Source organism: Eubalaena glacialis, chromosome 11 (assembly GCF_028564815.1).
Source record: "Eubalaena glacialis isolate mEubGla1 chromosome 11, mEubGla1.1.hap2.+ XY, whole genome shotgun sequence".
NCBI classification, from domain to species: domain Eukaryota; kingdom Metazoa; phylum Chordata; class Mammalia; order Artiodactyla; family Balaenidae; genus Eubalaena; species Eubalaena glacialis.
Genome location: NC_083726.1, coordinates 63,816,180 through 63,836,169, shown reverse-complemented (window position 1 = coordinate 63,836,169; position 19,990 = coordinate 63,816,180). Strand labels below are relative to the sequence as shown.

The window sequence follows — 19,990 nt, the reverse complement described above, 5'->3', positions numbered from 1 at the left end:
TTCTTCCATCCGTAACTTGTGGAATCTACATGTTCATCTCTGCTGCTAACCTGCCAGCTCCCTTTCATGTTGTTTATGTAAGTTAACTTGTATTGAGTGCTTGCCACGTGCCAGGTACGCTGCCAAGTGCTTTCCATGCATTATCTCCTTTAATTCTCTCAATAACCCTGAAACTTACATGCCCTTATTATGCTTATTTTCCAAATGAGGAAACCAAGATGTAGAGTGGTTAAGTAACTTCTAAGAAGTGGCAGAGCTGGCCGTCTCTAAAGAAGTGTCCTTAATCACTCTACATTACCGTGGCTTGTGTCTCTGACACCTAGACCGGTGACTGATTAAAAATGAGCACTTAAACGTGTTTGGGAAGATACGTGTGGCAAGGTGTACAAAGGATGTATTAGAGTGGGAAGAGCTGGAATGAAGGAGGCCAGCTAGGCGGCTGTTGGTGGAGTTTAGGATGAGTTAATGAAGGCCTGCATTATTGAATTTTGATGAGATCGCCGGAGGTGATTATTGCAATTTTAGGAGTCGGTGAGCTCTTAAAAGGGATAGTAAGAGTGGAAGAAGATCAGAAAGCTTGAGGGAGAGCTCCTAGTTTGGACTGGAACTAGGGACAACTTGTAGCTTCAAAAGTCTCCCGATCAGCACTTTCAGAACTGAGCAGAAAGAATTTTTGGAAGAGAAGGCTGGAGAGGTTGAAACCAGCAGCACTTGAGCCAGGTGGTGCTGGGAGCCGCAGGGAGGTTCAGAGAGGGTGCAAGTGGCGGAGAGGGGAGCAAGTGAATTTGGGCAATCACCAAGGCTTTTATGTGAATCAGGCCTGCTCAGAACGGGAGATTTTGAAGAAATCTTCAGAATAACAAATCCTGGTGAATGGCTGATAACTGGGAAGCTTGGCGGATGGGAAGAGAGTCACACTTCATGTTTTAAAGTAGACCTGAAAAACTCGGATGCTAGTGCTCAGCGGCCCTGGCACGTGTTTGTGCTCAATAAATATTTGCTGAGCGAATGAATGGCTCTGTAGAGAGCGGATAACTTTTCTGAGGGTCATGGTCAGTTCATGGGAAGCGGTCAGTATGTATTTGCTGAATGTTACTGAACAGAAGTATCAACCATAGCAGCTTCTCCTCTTCCTGCCTTGCAATGTACAATCCATATGCCTCCAGCCCCTCCCCACACACTAGGTGTTCCTTTCCTGTGTGGGAATTGGGGAACATGTGAGCATTCTCTTTATCTGGCGTTACCATCGCTACTGGGGAGCTTCAGTAGGAGAGGTGTGGACTTTCCTGCCAAGCAGAGAATTGAGGCATGCTGGGGGGACAATTCAGTTTGCAAATTTACTTCCTTCTGAACTTGTAGATAATTGTCTTACCTCATGGTTTGCCTTGGCAGGGTAGACAGGGCTCTCAGTTAAGCCTGCCACAGTGGTAATCAGGACACAGAAAAGCAATGTGTTTATTCTAAATCTGCTGCTAGGTAACAGCAGCAAATCTGAGATAATGGAGAGGTTGGTTGTTTCCTGTAAGGTAGTAACAAGTTTACTCTGGTTTTGCTAGTTAGAAAGCCATTAATGTATGTATTAGTGTCTATTGCTGCCCTAACAAATGACCACAAATTTACTGGCTTAAAGCAACACAAATTGATTATCTTACAGTTCTGTAGTTCAGAAGTTCAGCACAAGTCTCACTGCGCTAAAATCAACGTGTTGGACGGGGCTGTTTCTTTCTGGAGCTTCTAGGGGAGAATCTGTTCCCTTAACTTCTTCAGCTTCGTGAGGCTGCCTGCATTCCTTGGCTCACAGTTCCCATCCTCCACAGTCAAAACCAGCAACACAGCATCTCTCAGACCCAGCTTTTGTCATCAAACCTCGTTCTCCAGCTCCACTCTTCTGCCTCCCTCTTCCACTTTTAGGGATCCTTGTGATTACATTGATCCCACTGGATAATCCAGATAATGTCCTTATTTTAAGGTCCACTGATTAGCAACCCTGTTTCCATCTGCAACCTTAATTCCCCATTGCTGTGTAAGGTAACATATTCATAGGTTCCAGGGATTAAGATGTGCAAGTCCTTTGGGGGCCATTATTCTGCCAACCACGATGTGCTAACTAGTAAGTTGTATGGAACAGGAGTGACTCCAAGTGGGGTTCAATAAAAAAGTCACTGAGAAACCAGAGCCACTTTGGAATTTTAGGCCCCTAGCAGGCTGCTGAAGAGCCAGAATAGGAAGCTCATGGGTGTTCAGGAGCTCACGGCCACTGAGAGGGGGTCTAGAACAGCTGCACATATCCTCATGGAACCCCTTTTTCTTGCTATAGGTTGTCTGCATTCAGTGAGGAAGTCAAATTGAGGGCATTAGAGAGTTGGGGATCTGTGGGTCAGATTCAGTGATGGGCTCTACAGGGGGTCAGAATTCATGGGCTTTCTGGATGAAGAGGGAGTTGGAAGTGAATAAGGAGATGGAGAAGTACTGGAATTCTGGTCAGTAAAGGCAGTGTGAAGTATAAGGATTTAAGAAGGTAATAATATGACGATCTTGAGCTGTTTTCACTGTGGACATTAATCCATGATTAGGTGACCAGAGCTCTCTAAAATGACCAGGTTCTTTGCTTTTGGCAATGTTAGTGTATGATGTTAATGCACTGTAGTATATAATGTTAATACAGAGAGACTTGAGTTGACGTTCCTATCTCACTTAACTCTCGTGAGATCTTACTTAGCCTTGATTTAGGACTGTTGTGCGGATTAAGTGAGGTAAGATGTGTAAAGCACAATGCTAGGTATACAGTAAGTGCTCAGTAAATATTTGTTCCCAGTACTAATTGTGGTGACTCAGTTTGTTGATTAGAAACCCTGGAAGTCACTTCTGTATTTGTTGATTTTAAAATGATTGTGTATCAGAACTCAATAAATACTTGACTGTTGTTGTTGTTGGGTGGGTGAGGTAGGAGGGTGTTATCTGAAAACATTGGATAAAAGATGAAAGGGGGGGACTTCCCTGGTGGCGCAATGGTTAAGAACCCGCCTGCCAGTGCAGGGGACACAGGTTCGAGCCCTGGTCTGGGAAGATCCCACATGCCGCGGAGCAACTAAGCCCGTGCACCACAACTACTGAGCCTGAGCTCTAGAGCCCGCGAGCCACAACTACTGAGCCCACGTGCCACAACTACTGAAGCCCATGCACCTAGAGCCCGTGCTCCGCAACAAGAGAAGCCACCGCAATGAGAAGCCCGTGCACCGCAACAGAGAGTAGCCCCTGCTCGCCACAACTAGACAAAGCCCGCGCGCAGTAACGAAGACCCAACGCAGCCAAAAAAAAAATTATTTAATTAATTAAAAAAAAAAGATGAAAGGGGCTTTGTAGGTGAAAGAGTCTGAGACTGATTGCAGGAAAGGAGGCTGAGCTGAGTCTGGCAGTACTACCACCCTGCAGGTTCAGAGTGGAGCCGCAGCAAGGGGTCAGGGAGAGGGCTCAAGGTGGGCTTCACTGCCTGCTGCTTCCCCCTCACCTGCAGCCTCTGCATCTGCTCCAAGGATCTGGGGCCATTATGTAAGACTCAGCCCCACGCCTGCCTTTTAATTTGTCCATTAACTGTAAGTGAGAATCTGGTCTGCTACTCAGCTATAATTCATTCATTTGTCAAGGCTTATAACAGTGCTTTCTTTCTCACGATATGCCTTGCAATTTCTATGTTTTAATGTGTATTTAACCCTCTTGGTTCTTTTTATCTTACTTAGTCCTTCAGGTAGGCACCCAAGTCAATTCACATTTACATAGTGGGTCATTCTCATGAGCCAGTAAGACATACAGAAACAGGGTCTTTTCTCTAGTTCATCCTTCTTTCCCTTTCTCTTTCCCTCCCTCCCTCCTTTCCTTTTCCTCCTAAACTTATACAGTGTGGTTCTCATGATTCTAATATTTTCTGGGTCACAAGCTCCCCTGAGAATCTGATGAAAGTTATGGACCCTCTCCCGAGAAAAATGCACCCTCACACATAATCCTCTGAAGCCCATAGGAACATAGGAACCCTGGAAATCCATGGTTAAGAAATCCTCTCAGCCATAAATAATGACCGTATCAGAGGAAGTAATAATCAACTGGTGAGGAATCTGCAGCAAGCACAGACCAATGAGACTTGATGTTCCTTTCTTTTCATTTTTTATGATTTTAAGCAAACTTTAATATATTTGAAATTTATGGAACATTTTAAGCATATACCAAAGTAAAGAGACTTGAAGTACCCCATGACCTGGCTCCAACAATGAACAAACAACCTATCTTGTTTCATTTATGGGTCTACCCATTCTCCAGATCCCAGACATCGTATAATTAAGTATGTATCACTTAAGATTAAGGGCCCTTTTTTAATTTTAATTTTTATTTATTTTAATTTCTTTTATTTTTAAATTTTAAAAATTTATTTATTTATGGCTGTGTTGGGTCTTCGTTTCCGTGCGAGGGCTTTCTCTAGTTGCGGCGAGCAGGGGCCACTCTTCATCGCGGTGCGCGGGCCTCTCACTATCGCGGCCTCTCTTGTTGCGGAGCACAGGCTCCAAACGTGCAGGCTCAGTAGTTGTGGCTCACGGGCCCAGTTGCTCTGCGGCATGTGGGATCTTCCCAGACCAGGGCTCGAACCCGTGTCCCCTGCATTGGCAGGCAGATTCTCAACCACTGCGCCACCAGGGAAGCCCAGGCCCTTTTTTTAAAAAAATGACATAATCACCATATCACAATACAGGCATACCTTGGAGATATTGCAGGTTCAATTCCAGACCACCACAATAAAGTGAATATTGCAATAAAGCAAGTTGCACAAATTTGCTGGTTTCTCAGTACATATAAAAGCTATGTTTATACTATACTGTAATGTATTAAGTATGCAATAGCATTATATCTAAAAATGTACATACCTTAATTAAAAAATACTTTATTGCTAAAAAATGATAACCATCATCTGAGCCTTTAGCAAGTCATAATCCTTTTGCTGGTGGAGGATCTTGCCTTGATACTGATGGCTGCTGATGGATCAGGATGGTGGCTGCTGAAGGCTGGGCTGGCTGTTGCAGTTTCTTAAAATAAGACAATGAGGTTTGCCACATCCGTTTACTCTTCTTTCCACGAATGATTTCTCTGTAGCCTGCAATGCTGTTTGATAGCATTTTACACACAGTAGAACTTCATTCAAAATTGGAGTCAGTCCTCTCAAGCCCTGCCACTGCTTTATCAACTAAGTTCATGTAATATTCTAAATCCTTTGTTGTCATTTCAGCAATCTTCACAGCATCTTCACCAGGAGTAGATTCCATCTCAAGAAACCACTTTCTTTGCTCATCCATAAGAAGCAACTCTTCATCTGTTCAAGTTTCATGGTGAGATTGCAGCAATTCAGTCCCATCTTCAGGATCCACTTCTAATTCTAGTTTTCTTGCTATTTGCACCACATGTGCAGTTACTTCCTCCTCTGAAGTCTTGAACCCCTCAAAATCATCCATGAGGGTTGGAATCACCTTCCTCCCAACTCCTGTTAATGTTGATATTTTGACCTCTACCCAAGAATCAAGAATGTTCTTAATGGCATCTAGAATGGTGAATCCTTTCCAAAAGGTTTTCTATTTACTTTGCCCCTACCCATCAGAGGATTCAATATCTATGGCAGCTACAGCCTTATGAAATGTATTTCTTAAATAATAAGACTTGAAAGTCAAAATGACTCCTTGAGCCATGGGCTGCAGAATGGATGTTGTGTTAGCAGGCATGAAAACAACATGAATCTCATTGTACATCTCCATCAGAGCTCTCGGGTGACCAGGGGCATTGTCAATGAGCAGTAATATTTTGAAAGGAATCTTTTTTTCTGAGCAGTAGATCTCAACAGTGGGCTTAAAATATGCAGTAAACCATGTTGTCAACATATGTGCTATCATCCAGGCTTTGTTGTTTCATTGATAGAACACAGGCAGAATAGACTTCGCATAATTCTGAAGGGCCCTAGGATTTTGGGGATGGCAAATGAGCATTGGCTTCAACTTAAAGTCACCAGCTTCATTAGCCCTTAACAAGAGTCAGCCTGTCCTTTGCAGCTTTGATGCCAGGCATTGACATCCTCTCTAGCTATGAGAGTCCTAGATGGCATCTTCTTCCAATAGAAGGCTGTTTTGTCTACATTGAAAATCTGTTCTTTAGTGTAGCCACCTTCGTCGATTTTCTGAGATAGCTAGATCTTCTGGATAACTTGCTGCAGCTTCTATATCAGCAGTTGCTGCTTCACCTTGCACATTTATGTTATAGAGACGGCTTCTTTCCTTAAACCTCATGAACCAAGCCCTGCTAGCTTCAGACTTTTCTTCTGCAGCTTCTTCACCTCTCTCAGCTTTCATAGAATTGAAGAGAGTTAGGACATTGCTCTGGATTACATTTTGGCTTAAGGGAATGTTGTGACTAGTTTGATCTTCTATCCAGAACACTAAAACTTTCTCCACATCACAGTAAGGCTGTTTTGCTTTCTTATCATTCGTGTGTTCACTGGAGTAGCACTTTTAATTTCCTTCAAGAACTTTTCCTTTGCATTCACAATTTGGCTAACTGTTTGGTGCAAGAGGCCTAGCTTTTGGCATATCTCGGCTTTCAACATGCCTTCCTCACTAAGCTTAATCATTTCTGGCTTTTGACTTAAAGTGAGAGACGTATAACTCTTCCTTTCACTTGAACACTTAGAGGCCATTGTAGGGTTATTAACTGGCCTAATTTCAATATCGTTGTGTCTCAGGAAATATGGAGGCCTGAAGAGAGGGAGAGAGATGGGGAACTGCTCGTCAGAACACAGACAACATTTATCGATTAAGTTTGCTGTCTTAAATGGGCATGGTATGTGGCTCCCCAAAACAATTACAATAGTAGTATCAAAGATCACTGATCACAGATCACCATAACAATATAATAATAATGAAAAAGTCTGAAATATTGCAAATTACCAAAATGTGACACAGAGACATGAAGGGAGCAAATGATGTTGGAAAATGGTGCCAATAGTCTTGCTTCATTCAGGGTTGCCACAGACCTTCAATTTGTAAAAAATACAATATCTGTGAAGTGCAATAAAGTGAAGCATAATAAAATGATGTACTCCTGTATTATTATTTTACTTAAAAATTGACAGTAATTCTTTAATATAATCATATACCCATCCAGTTGATTAAATTTCTGTTAGCACCTTATAGTTTTTTAAAATAGTTGGCTTATTTGAACCAGGATCCAATTGAGGGCCACACATTCACATTCAAGCCTGACCTTTCAAATGCTCTGGCTGATGGTGTTTGACAATGGCTCTGTTTTCTTTGGCAGGACAAAGAAAGTGGATGAACATTTATTCAGTGACTTTAGACTGTGATTAACCCATCTAAACTAGGGAAACAAACAACAAGTTGATTTTCAACCTGAATATTTTAGATGATTGACCTTGCTCTTTATATTTTGCTTTTATAGTCTTAGAGTCAAGAAATCAGTCATCCCTCCCTCTGCACCACAGCCCTGCTCCAGATTCCTGCTGTGTTCTATGCTGTGTGAGGTGTCTGTGGACAGTACTAAGCATTGTAATTAATTGGTCCCTGCCCTCCAGATATTACAAACCTGTGGGGAAGCCAACATGAAAAATTACTCGTATATATGTATATATAGGTATAATATATAGGTATATATATAGGTATATATAGGTATATATAGGTAATATATATATAATATATAATATATAATATAATATATATTATTATTATATTATATTATAATATATATTATATATTATAATATATATTATATATTATAATATATTATATATTATATATATTATTTTAATATATATAATATATATAATATATATATTACTCGTATATATGTATATACGAGTAATATATAGGTATACATATATGTGAAGTTTTATGAGGAAATATATGATCATATGAGAAAGAGTTAAAAAAAACTAATAAATATTTACTCATCAAAATGTATTGGAGGGCTTCCCTGGTGGCGCAGCGGTTGAGAATCTGCCTGCCAATGCAGGGGACACGGGTTCGAGCCCTGGTCTGGGAAGATCCCACATGCTGCGGAGCAACTGGGCCCGTGAGCCACAACTACTGAGCCTGCGCGTCTGGAGCCTGTGCTCCGCTGCAAGAGAGGCCATGATAGTGAGAGGCCCGCGCACCGCGATGAAGAGTGGCCCCCGCTCGCTGCAACTAGAGAAAGCCCTCGCACAGAAACGAAGACCCAACACAGCCAAAAATTAATAAATAAATAAATTAAAAAAAAAAAAATGAGAATAAAAAACTCCCTTGCTCCCTCATCAGCAAACATTGCCTGTGGGAAACTCCAAAACATTCTTTAAAAAAAAAAAAAAAGAAATGTATTGGATACCCACCACATACTGGACATTGTACTAGGTGCTAGGTACATAGTGGTGAACATAAGACACAGTACCTACCCTCCTGTAACTTACAGGAGCACAGGCCACTTAAAATGGTAAGCTACTGTATTAGGCTCTGGGAGAACAAAAAGATGAAAATATGTGATTCCTGCTGTCAGGAAATTCACAGATAACAAATAAGTGTAAAATAAAGGTAAGTTTTTTCCACCTAAAAGTTATTCTTCAGAAAGGACTTATTTTATGAGAGTCTTTACAACTTAGATGGAAGTGAAACTGACATGCTCTGGGAAATTGACTGAAAGCATCTATGGTAATGAGGAAAACATTGATGTTAAAGAGGTATCTGAAGATTTTGAATAACATTACTTTATAAAATGTGAGAAAAGTAGTATTTCTAAGTTAACATTATTTTACGTATCTGTAATCGTTTGTAAATATTTCAGTATGAATACTAAAAGATAAGGATTCTTTAAAAAATAAGCATAGTACCACCTAAAGAGAAAATAATAATTTCTTTAATATCATAAAAGATAAAAATTTCTGATGGTCTCAAATGTCATGACTTTAAAAATTATTTTATAAATAACTAAAAATTATTTTGGTTAGTTTAAATCAGTATTCAAATTAAGTCCACATATTGAGATTGGTTTGTTGTCTCTTTTAACCTATTGGTTTTGCCTTCCTCTCTCTCTTTCTCTTCTTGCAATTATTTATTTTAAAAAAGATGGTGGGGAGAGGATTTGTTCTATAGCTGTAGAGTTTTCCATTGTCTGGATTTTGCTGCTTATATTCCTGTGGTATTTTTTTCCCACTGAACTCTGTTTCTTTGTATTTTCGGTAAATTGGTATTTGGATTTAGAGTCTTGATCAGATTCAGGGACAATTTATTTGGTGAGATTACTTCATGGGTGGTGATAAGGTCTCCCATTAGGAGGCACACAGTGTCTGGTTGTCTCTCTTTTTGTGATATTAGTGGCCTTGGAAATCAATGCAGTCCATTAGGGATTGCAAAATGGCGATGTTCTAATTCTAACATTCCTTCTTCATTTATTCTTTTCTATAATAAGAAACTTCTCTCATCTACTCTATGGTACCACTCTATGGTACAATTTAAATAGGAAAGCCGGGATAAATTTTTACTATTTTGCAAAATAATGAGTTGGTTTGCTAGTATTATCCTCCAATGTTGACCAATTAGCTAATTTTTAAAGTGACATGGTGAACCCATGGATTTAAACATATTTGATATATTCAATCTGTTACAGTTATTACCCTTACTGATGTTCAAATTGTCCTGTTTTTGGCAAGGGACCTCTCTAAGTTGGATCCTAAGTCCTTTTGACACAACCCTCGTTGTCTCTGAGTGTCTTTTAAGAGAAAATGGCATTTTAAGAGACCACAATCTAGGTGCTAATGATACTTATTACTATTGGCTGATCATTTTTTCTAGGCCTTTAGTCTGGACAGAGCTAGGAAACATAAATTTACAAATTTTAAAGCATTTAAAGATAAATCATTGTTGATACTTCCAGTGCTTCCAATTCAAATTCAGGACTATGTGTCCTGCAACTGTATCTGCTTTCACACCTTCTGAGAACCCCAGGTCTCAGTCACACTGAGAGTGCCAGAGAAAGTTCACATAATCACTCATTTATTTTATCTCACAATACACAACAGTCTCAGAAAAATAACACCAACACTACAACCAACAATATGACAACTAAAAAGCAGTTTAAGATCTTTTCAAATTCTTTTTGTCCTTAGGATATATGTCACTAAGAACGTTCAGTCAGTTATAACTTTATGGTATAAAGTTACTTGGAATAAGTTCTCTTGGAATAGTTATGCCATCAGTTTGGCACTTGTTTTCATTTTGTTTTTGATTTGTGGGAATTGCTTTTTAAAATGTAAAATTTTGGTTTTTTAAAAATTAATTAAATTAATTTTGTTTTAAAATTACGTAAAAAATGTGCAAAATAAGTTATCTTCAAAGATATTTAGTTTCTGTCCTTATCTCCTTTACCCCATTCCCTCCCTCCTCTGTAGGAAACTATTTAAAAACATCTTTTACGGCTCATTCTTCCTTTGTATGTTTTTAAGTGTAAGCAGATGTTTTTGTTCCAACACCCTTTCTTAGATAAAAGTTAGCAAATTAAACAGTTTCCTCCACCTTGCTTTTTATTTATCTTTTTTATTTTTTATTTTTTTAAAGATATGAGTTTGTATTAAAATTACAAAAATGTAACATTATTAAGGTATGGTTCATGCAAAGTGCCATGTTTCTGAACTAAAATAAATGGATAAGGATGGAACCTAACAAGTATTAGACATGTAATTCAATACTTAAGACAATTACAAGTGATTCAGATTTAGTTTAATTTTTAAAAAAGATCATGAAATCCTTTTTGCAAGACTCTTGAAAATGACTCCTACAGAACAAAACGATAGAGAGAAAACATTTCAACAAAACATTTAACAACCACATTGCTCAAGTATTAAGGACAGAGATCTAGAAAGTAATAACATATTGATTTACTTTGCATCTTGTAATTACCTCTGATATCAGTGATTCTTACTATCACGGAACCTCTCCCACAATAAGCATACATCACAAACATTTTGTACGTAATTTCACAAGTTCACAGCCCTCCTGAGAGCCTATTCATGGACTTCATTTTCAAAAGTGGTAACGATTTCCAGAAATTGACTCATTTTCTCATATACATCCTAGAAATGCCACCTTCTCACTGTCTTCCACTTATTTTGTGAGCAAATCAATGTTACCAGTTAAAAACTACCTAGAATACCAACGAGCACTAACATATCTGGCTTGAAAACATTTTATTAAACATTTTTGGATGTTGCTTCCTACCTTTTAAGTATAAAAAAGGCATTTCAATAAAAACAAATATATAATGAAGTCATCTTCCTTTGTGTGAAGAAATATGAATGAACTGTGCATTAATATTTAAAAGCAAAGTAGTTCACTGCCAAAACTTTAAATGTCTCAAGAGCACAACAAATTCTGAACACACTAAGATCATGTTGCTACTTCAATATTCTTGGGAATGGTGAGTGGTTAGTTGGTCTATGGTTTAGGATCAGTTTCCATGCTTGTTTCTTGAGCTGCTTCTACCTTTGAGAGCTTTTCATCATTTTCCAGTGTTTGCTTAAGTTCATGGAGGATACTAAGAAGAACGTAAAACTGTTTCCTTCTCAATTCCAGCTTACCTTCAACACTTTCTTTAATATGTGAAAGATGCTCTAATTCTTTTCCCAGAGCCTCTAGTTTCTTTAATGTCTCACGCCTGTCTGGATGACGGTGGATCACTTTTGCCAATGCATCATATTCTTGGTGATATTTTCGTGTTCGTTTTGCTTGAAGAATTTGCTTTTTGCACTCAGCAATTTTTTCACGTGCTCCAGCAATGCTACGTTCTATTTCTTTGTAAGTTTTTTCATAATTTTTCATTTCTCTGAGATTCATATCATATACCAGCAAAGTTTTGCCCATTGAAAATTCACATTGGGACAGTGTGCTCAGCATACGTTGGTACTGGCTGTATTCCTCTTCCTGGGATCCAGAGTTGCACCATTTAATGAAACTTTTCACTAGCAGATTAATTCTCCGATCATCTCCAGCGCCATCTCCATCAATTAGGAGACGCTTCCGTATAATTTCGTCGTCAGTCACGGGTCCCATGGCGTGGGCAGCGGCGGCGGCGGTGGCGCAAGCTGAAGCGGCAGTTGGCGGCGACGGAGGTCAAACTCCCACAATGCAGCCGGGTAAACAGCTATGGAGGCGGCGGCGCCTGCGGCCGTCCGCGCCGCCGCCGCCGCCGCCGCCGCCGCCGCCGCCGCCGCCGCCGCCGCCGCCGCCGCCGCCGCCGCCGCCGCCGCCGCCGCCGCCGCCGCCGCCGCCGCCGCCGCCGCCACCGCCGCCACCACCGCCGGACCTGCGCTCCCCGAACTCCCCGGGGGCGGCCGCTCCACCTTGCTTTTCAAACTTAATATTATATCTTGGAGATTATTCCATGGTAGTAATAATATATAATTTAAAATATGCCTATAAAACTAAATTCATAAATAAAATACTGTAAATTGACATTTGACTATTTTATCTACTTCCCTAGAAGTTTGGCCTCGAAAACTGTTTTTGAATCTTTTCATTGGGAAAATGGATTGCTTTATGTTCAGGGTTGTCTTATTTGGGAGCATAGGTGGTCAACTATAAAACAGTAAAATTAGAACCGGAAGCTGGAAATTTGAGCAGGATCTACAAGGATGGTGAGGATTTGGGGTGCTGGAGAGTTGGGGAAGGACCTGCTAGATGACCAGACAGTGTGGAATGTGTATGGTGCCTACAGGATCAGAGAGCCTGGCTAGAGCTGCAGGTTTGGTAAGGGAAATTGATTGTCAGGGAAATAATTATTTGAAATAATTCAGGATCTGATGAGGGTCTTGATAAGGTAGATGCCATTATCTTTGTTCTTTTAACAAAGATTTATTGAGCATCTACTATGTGAAAAGTCTGCAGGGTGCTGGGAAACGGGAAGAAAGATACGGTCCCTCCCTTAAGAAGCAGAGACATTTCGTTACTAAGGAGAAATGCAGTGTGCTATGCGGGCATACTAATGGGAGGTAGTCAGGGAAGCCTTCTAAGGAAGTGCATTTAGGCTGAGCTCTATGGGATGATGAATAAGTGTTAGCTGCTGGTGATGGATGTGGGAGTAGCAGGGAGAGGGTGATAGTTCTAGGCCGAGGGGCAGCCCTCAGGGAAGAAAATGAGTGTGGTTCCATAACTGAAAAAATGTCCTCTATGTTTGAAAGGGCTGGACAGTGGAGGATAGAGAGGATGAGAGATGAGAGTGAATTCGAGAGAAATTGCAAATGAGGACTTAATAAGAAAAAGGAATTGTTTCCTGGAAGGCATATGATAGGCACTCAATACATGGAATGGATGAATAAATAAGTTTGAGATTTCAAATGTGGACTAAGAAATGATGGAGTCATGGGTAGGAGTAAATAAATGGGCACAGGGTACTAGTTTGGAAGGCAGATTAGTTGGGTTTTAGACACATGGATCTTGAGGCGTGACATTCTGGCGGTTTGTCAAATACTAATCCTCACAGCTTCAGGCTACTGTTGAAATTGTAAGGCTCAAGCGTGGGAAACAAAAGATAGAGTGCTTTTCCTTGGGAATTATGGTTAGAAGAAGGAGATGAGACTTAGGATGGGACAGAGGAGCAGGGTGGAGAATTTCAAGGACGGAGTGGTAAACAGAGAGGTCAAGGAGACCACCTTGTACCAAATGAGACAATGTGGTTGACACCACTTGCAAAATGCCAACATGTTATACAGACGTATGGGTGGAGTGGGGAGGGGTGGGAAAGGCACGGGATCTGCAGTCACAAGACCTGGACTCAGTCCTCGCTCTGCCTTTTACCATATTTCTGACCTTGGGCAGTAATTACTTAAAGTTTTCTGAGTATCGGGCTGCTTATTTATGAAATGAGAAAGAATGGCTGCCATGTTTGCATCTCAGAGATATTGTGAGATTGAAATTAAAAATATCTGTAAACCATTGGGTTTTCCCCCTCAGTGTTGCATAAAGGGTGTGGCATACACACGGTACTTGAGTGAGTGTTTGTTTGTTTTTTTGGGGGGGCCGCGCAGCATGCGGGATCTTAGTTCCCCAACCAGGGGTCGAGCCCATGTCCCCTGCAGTGGAAGCGTGGAACCCTAACCACTGGATCGCCAGGGAATTCACTTGAATGAGTGTTTGAATGAATGTATGGGTATTACTGTGGCTACTAATTTATGTTTCAACAGAGACCAGATGAAGAAGCTGTGGTGGATCAGGGTGGGACCAGTACAATTCTCAATATCCACTATGAGAAAGAAGAGTTGGAAGGTAAGCACTGCTGTTCTATGTACTGAGGGAAATCAGCAAGAGGCAGCCTGGTGTGGGAGGAGCAGCTTTGCCATCCGGAGACCTGGGCTGGAGTCCTAACTCTTCTTCATGAGCTGTGAGACCTTGGGAAAAAATCACTTAATTTCACTTAGCCTCATTTTCCTCATCTGTTAAATAAAAGTAGGGATAATAATACCTGTCTTACTGTTAGGATCTAGTAGACAGCTTGTGAGACAGTGCTTTCAGCACAGTGAAGTCCAATATAAATATTAATAAATGACCTATTCCTTGAGAATGTGAAGCACTCAGATCAGTTTATTGATTCTTGACAACTGCTTGGAAATATAGATACAAATTTATACAAAAGAAAATAAAATACAAATAGTTTTAAAAACTCAGTTTGGCCATAAAACCCTGTTTTTACCCCATTTCCAATGTATGCTCTTCCCATTCTAACTATACCCATTTCTACCTGGTGTTTTCATCTAAACAAGAAAAGGGAAAACACACACGCACCTATAACATATTTGCTGAGAGTTCACAGCATAGAGTTGTATAAAAACCCACTGAAGTGGAAGGGAAGGAAGAGGCCTTTTAATTGACCTGCTCTATCTAGTTTACCTTATCAAGGCTCTTCTTCCTTTCTCTCCTCTCCCACCCCCACTCCCCCCATGACCCTTTTGTGCTGTCCTTCTGCTTTCCTTTTTCCCACGGAGCCTAGTTTCCTGATAATGATGGCAATGCTCAGTTTTATTAAAGAAAGGCTCGTGTCCACTATAGCTTGAACGAGAACCCACATTTGGCTCAAAAGCCTTTGTGCAATCTCTGCAGCATCTCCTGCAACGTTGAAGGCTATGATACAGCAACTTTCTAATGACTGAGACAGCACGTGAAGTGTTCTCTCTGTACTGCTTGTTCCTGTGCTGTTTTTTTTCATCAAAGTTGTACAGTCCCCAGAGAAAACTTGTCCTTTGGATGGGAGAGCCAAAGCTGTAGAGGCTGACTCATCCTCTGGGTCTGTTACCCAGAGAATGAGAACTTATGTGGGTGGCTCTGTGGAGGTCAGTGGAGTTCAGACATATCAAGGTCAAGCTTTCAAAGTTATTTTGACCAGATGGAAGGGGAGCCAGTGTGGGTTTCAGCAGTTGGGAGAAAGGGGAAGAAGGAAGGGTGTGGAGGTGGGAGGCTAACATTTGTTGAATGACCCTTGTGTGACAGGCATTTGATTAGGCACTTTGTACAAGTTGTCTTTTTAATCTTCACAGCAACCCAGGCAGGTAGGCATCATCCCTATTTTACGTGATGGGGAAACTGCTCAGGGTCATCTAGCCTAACAGCAGGTGAGGCTGGGATGCAATTCTGCTCTTTCCACTCTGCCACACTGCCTGCAAGGGAGGACGGTACCCAGCGTTAACCACCCAACCTCAACTTCTTGCTCCATCATATGAACATTTTTATGTGTTGCCCCACCCCTCCTTCTGCCCTGATAATCCTATTGCCTCCCTACCGTCTCACTGTACCGTGGGGGTACTTCTACTTTTAGTTTAGTTGTCTGGGCCCACTAGACCTTTGCCCTCAGCAAAGAGGTAACCATTTATGAACACTCTTACCTACTTGGGAGTAGAATAATAAGCCTGGGCAAACACTCTTGGATCCCGAGGACTGGGTTCCATCACAGAGGTCAGCTGAGTAATTGGCAGTAGGAGCGTCTTCTCAATATGACATCATCTGTTCCTTACGTAGTCTCCATTTTCCTGTAAAAGAAGGCTGTCTGTGATGATTGCTAGGGGAAAACAGTCCTTTATACATAGATACCTTTTTGAAAACTAGAATCTTATTTACGTTAGCGCTTAAAAAAAAACAACACTACAGGCAATGGAGGACAAACAGTGCCCGCTCCTCAGGCCTGATGTGGTTCTCAAGTAGCTCTGGAGAGGAGAAGAGGAAGTTGGGATTTGCTGTAGGATGGCTATGCTGTGGGCCCCGCCCTGACTCACTCCGAGGGCAGCCCTAGGGCTCAGTGAGCTGCACTCAGGGAAGTGCTGTCTCTTGAAGGCGTGGAATAAAATCAGTCCCACTCTGATGGAAGACAAGTAAATTGTTCTAATTGTGTTCTAATTGGCCATGTGTGCCATGATACAAGGTTCTGCGGCTGCAGATAAAGCTCTGGGTCTTCCTTCCCCTTTGTTCTATACCCTCTACACCACGTGACAGAAACCATTTTCAGAACTACTTCTGAGATGTAGTCTCTGGACATTGTTAGAGACTTGTAAACGTGGTTTTTTTTTTTTTTGCAAAAATTAACTCCATCAGCAGGAGAAGGTGCATTAAACCATAACGTCGCTTTTTTTGTATACATGGGAAGAGTCAAAAGCAAACAGTAGGACAGATTTCCGAAGAGAAACTCACAAAGAGCAATAGTCCATGATTACTTCAGTGGACTCTCCCAGTCCCGGAAGAACACCAAGCAGTGGCTTTAATTAGAGGAATGGCTTTTTCCATCTTTTCTGGCAGATCATTATTCCTGATTAACTACTAGACTAATGAATCCTAGAGTAAGTTTGGTACCTTCTAATAAGTTTTTAACAGAGGTAAGAGCCATTTGGCCTTAGTTATAAGTTGAAAAAAAAAGGCTTGCATGTGCTCCACACGTTAGACTCCCCCCGCGGTTACTGACTTTGTGTCAACCTGAAGCCCAGGGGATGGGACACCCGTCCCTGTGAGCTAACGAGTTCTGTGCGCATGCTTGATAGACAGTGTGCGCGGAATGTACTCCGCGTCGGAAGGCCCAGGTTCCATCCGCAGGGTGGGCTCGCCCTGTGATTTCTGTCCTGCTCTGCAAGCTTCCATCCCAGTTCACTAATGATTGCTCTCTGTACGTGTGTACATACTTATTTTAAAAAATAAATTCTAAAATTACATCTTCTAATAAGTTTTTACTAAATGAATACTTGTATTTGCACACAGTCCCCAGAGAGTAGGTTTGACAATAACTGGAAAAAAGACTGGAAAGAAGGCAGAATTCAGGTGAGTAGGTAGGTAGATGAGGGGGATGAAGACTGTGTGGGTAGGAGAGCAGTTGAAAGGCCAGCAAAGTGACCACAGGATTGGTTTAGTAAAGTCACTGGCCTGCAGAATCCCCTTAGATGGACTGGATTTTATTGGTGCTGTGTTCATTTCCCAGTGTCTCTTTGTTTGTCTTCTTTTCTGATTTCACTCAGAATATCCAAGTCCCTGCTTCCAAGTCTCCAGCCTAGAAACTGATGCCTAGTTTTCTGATAACCACTCGGTCATTCTTAGCTCTGTGTCCTGCTGGGGCTTGTTTTCATTTTTGCCTGTCTCTCTGGTGTTTTCAAAAGGCAGGTGCTGTGGTTGGCTAATGTTTGTGGGAACTGATTGGACCAAAAAAATTTCTTAGAGAAGGAAGAGTCTTCCTTGGTAACTCTTTCCAAAAGTCCCCTTATCCAGGAACTCTTCCTGGAATAAGGTCTCCATCCTCAGGCTGGCTAGGACCTTCTCAATCGTCCCATGCCCTGGTGAGTATTTCATCCACTCTAAACACATTCACTTTGGTTACATGTTCCTGTTGTGACCCCTTTCAGATCAGAGGCCTTCTTAGTTCAGGTTGTGTACTCCTGAGGGGATCCTAAGGGGTTATGTTCCTGGTGGAGGCACCTAGGAGGTATTCCATTTTCTGAATATTTGTGGAGTGATGACCATGTGGAAGATACTGTGCTTTGTTATGTGAGGGATTCCAGGAGGAAGAAGGTCTGACCTGGGACTTTGAGGAGCTTGCAGATGAATAGCGGGAGAAAGACTGATAGGTGCCTAACTTTAATGCAAGGCATAAGATTAGTTCATAAGAGAATGCTAGCCAAGGACTCAGGGTTTACAGGAAGGAGGCAGCACCTCTGATCAGGGGGATCAGCAAGAATACCAAGAAGGAAGGTGCATTTGCAATGAGTCTTGAAGGAGTGAGGCAAGTCAGCGTCCGGAAAGCATCGGTACATCTGTGGAAGAGCAGTTTGGTTTAGGTGGAGGAGAGTGTGAGGTGAGGGTGGGAGCATCAGCTGAGGCCATGAGGAGGAGATGGAGTCAAAACCAGGCTGCTGGGCTTCCCTGGTGGCGCAGCGGTTGAGAGCCCGCCTGCCGGGAAGATACCACATGCCGCGGAGCAGCTGGGCCCGTGCGCCACAGCTGCTGAGCCTGCAAGCCACAACTACTGAGGCCACGTGCCACAACTACGGAAGCCCGCGTGCCTAGAGCCCGTGCTCTGCAGCAGGAGAGGACACCGCAATGAGAAGCCCGCGTACCACAATGAAGAGTAGCCCCCGCTTGCTGCAACTAGAGAAAGCCCGCGAGCAGCAATGAAGACCCAGTGCAGCCAAAAATAAATAAATAAAATTTAAAAATTTATTAAAAAAAAAAAACAGGCTGTTCTGTTGTTGGTGTAGATGCAGAAGGTGTACATCTCTAGATTTTTTCCCCCCAGAACATTTATTTGGTGTGAGCATGTGTGGGATTTCCACTTTGATCTCTCTTGAGATGATCACTCAGTTCTTTTAGAGAGCTTTCCCTTTGTTTCCCTGTTGAATGTATAATTTGTTCTAGAGGAAGAAAAAACTAGAAAGGAGGCTGGGGCCCGAGCATGCTGGAGCATGAAGGGTCCCGACTGTAAGAGTGAGCCGTGATCAGAGCAGTGCTTCCGGAGGATTTGTTTGTAGGATCGAATTGGTGGGGGGGGCAGGAAGGAGGCCCCTGCTGTTGTCAAAGTGGGAGGGGAGAAAGGCTTGACATCCCTAATCTATGGGATGGAGTGCTGAGGGGCAAGGTGGAAATCCAAGGTAATGCTGAGATTTCAAGCCTGGAAAGTTGAGAGAATGCCATGAACAGAAACATAGAAGAAGTGAGTATGAGTCTGATTTGAGCTGGAGGATGGTGAGTTTGCTTTGGAACATATTGAGTCACTGGAGATAAAGATTTGGGGATCATTTGCAGAAGTAAACTTTGAAATCAGGAGAGCAAATATCACTAAAAAGAGAGAAGAAAGGGACCAAGGACAGAAACCTGGGGCACCTTCCTTTGGTGGATTGTGGTAAGGCTGGAGAAGCAGTCAGAGGAGTGCAAGTGAGCCAGGGAAGGCAGTGGTACAGGTGTGGGGGAAGCCCAGACCACCAAGGGGAGGAAGTAGTCAAGGGATGGGGCTGCTGCCTGGAGCATGGTGGGCTCTCCAGAAAGTCTTTTGAATTGAACTGAGAGAGACGTAAGATGATAGAGATTTGGTGATTTAGTGGGCTTTGGCGTCCCTAATGAGGGCAGTTTCAGTGGAGAGCGGCCACATGCAGAGGCTGTGGAACAAGGGGATGGTGAGGAAAGGGAGCTAGGTCGGTACACTGTTCTTGAACATGACTTGATGGAGAAGGGAAGGGGACAGGCAGAAACTTGGGAGAATAGCACTGCACTGGGAACATTTCTTTTTTATTTTTATTTTAAAATATTTACTTATTTATTTATTGAATGAAAGATTCTTTAAATCGTTATAGTGTGCAAAAGTTTCACACACGTGATTTCATATAATCCCATAATAACCCTTTTTTCTCCCTACTCCTATATTGCCTATCCCTCCTCCCCCTCCCCCCCCACCACTGGTAACCACTGGTTTG

The 19,990-nt window shown here is 42.0% G+C and overlaps 1 protein-coding gene across 1 annotated transcript; it reads right to left on the bottom strand.

The window, feature by feature from the left end:
- Positions 1 to 11,249: 11,249 nt before the first annotated feature.
- LOC133100799 (THO complex subunit 7 homolog) lies at positions 11,250 to 12,116 on the bottom strand. The gene has a single exon (XM_061205263.1). It carries the CDS (start codon positions 12,114 to 12,116, stop codon positions 11,502 to 11,504), a length of 615 nt encoding a protein of 204 aa, XP_061061246.1. The 3' UTR covers positions 11,250 to 11,501.
- Between the last annotated feature and the right edge of the window lie 7,874 nt (positions 12,117 to 19,990).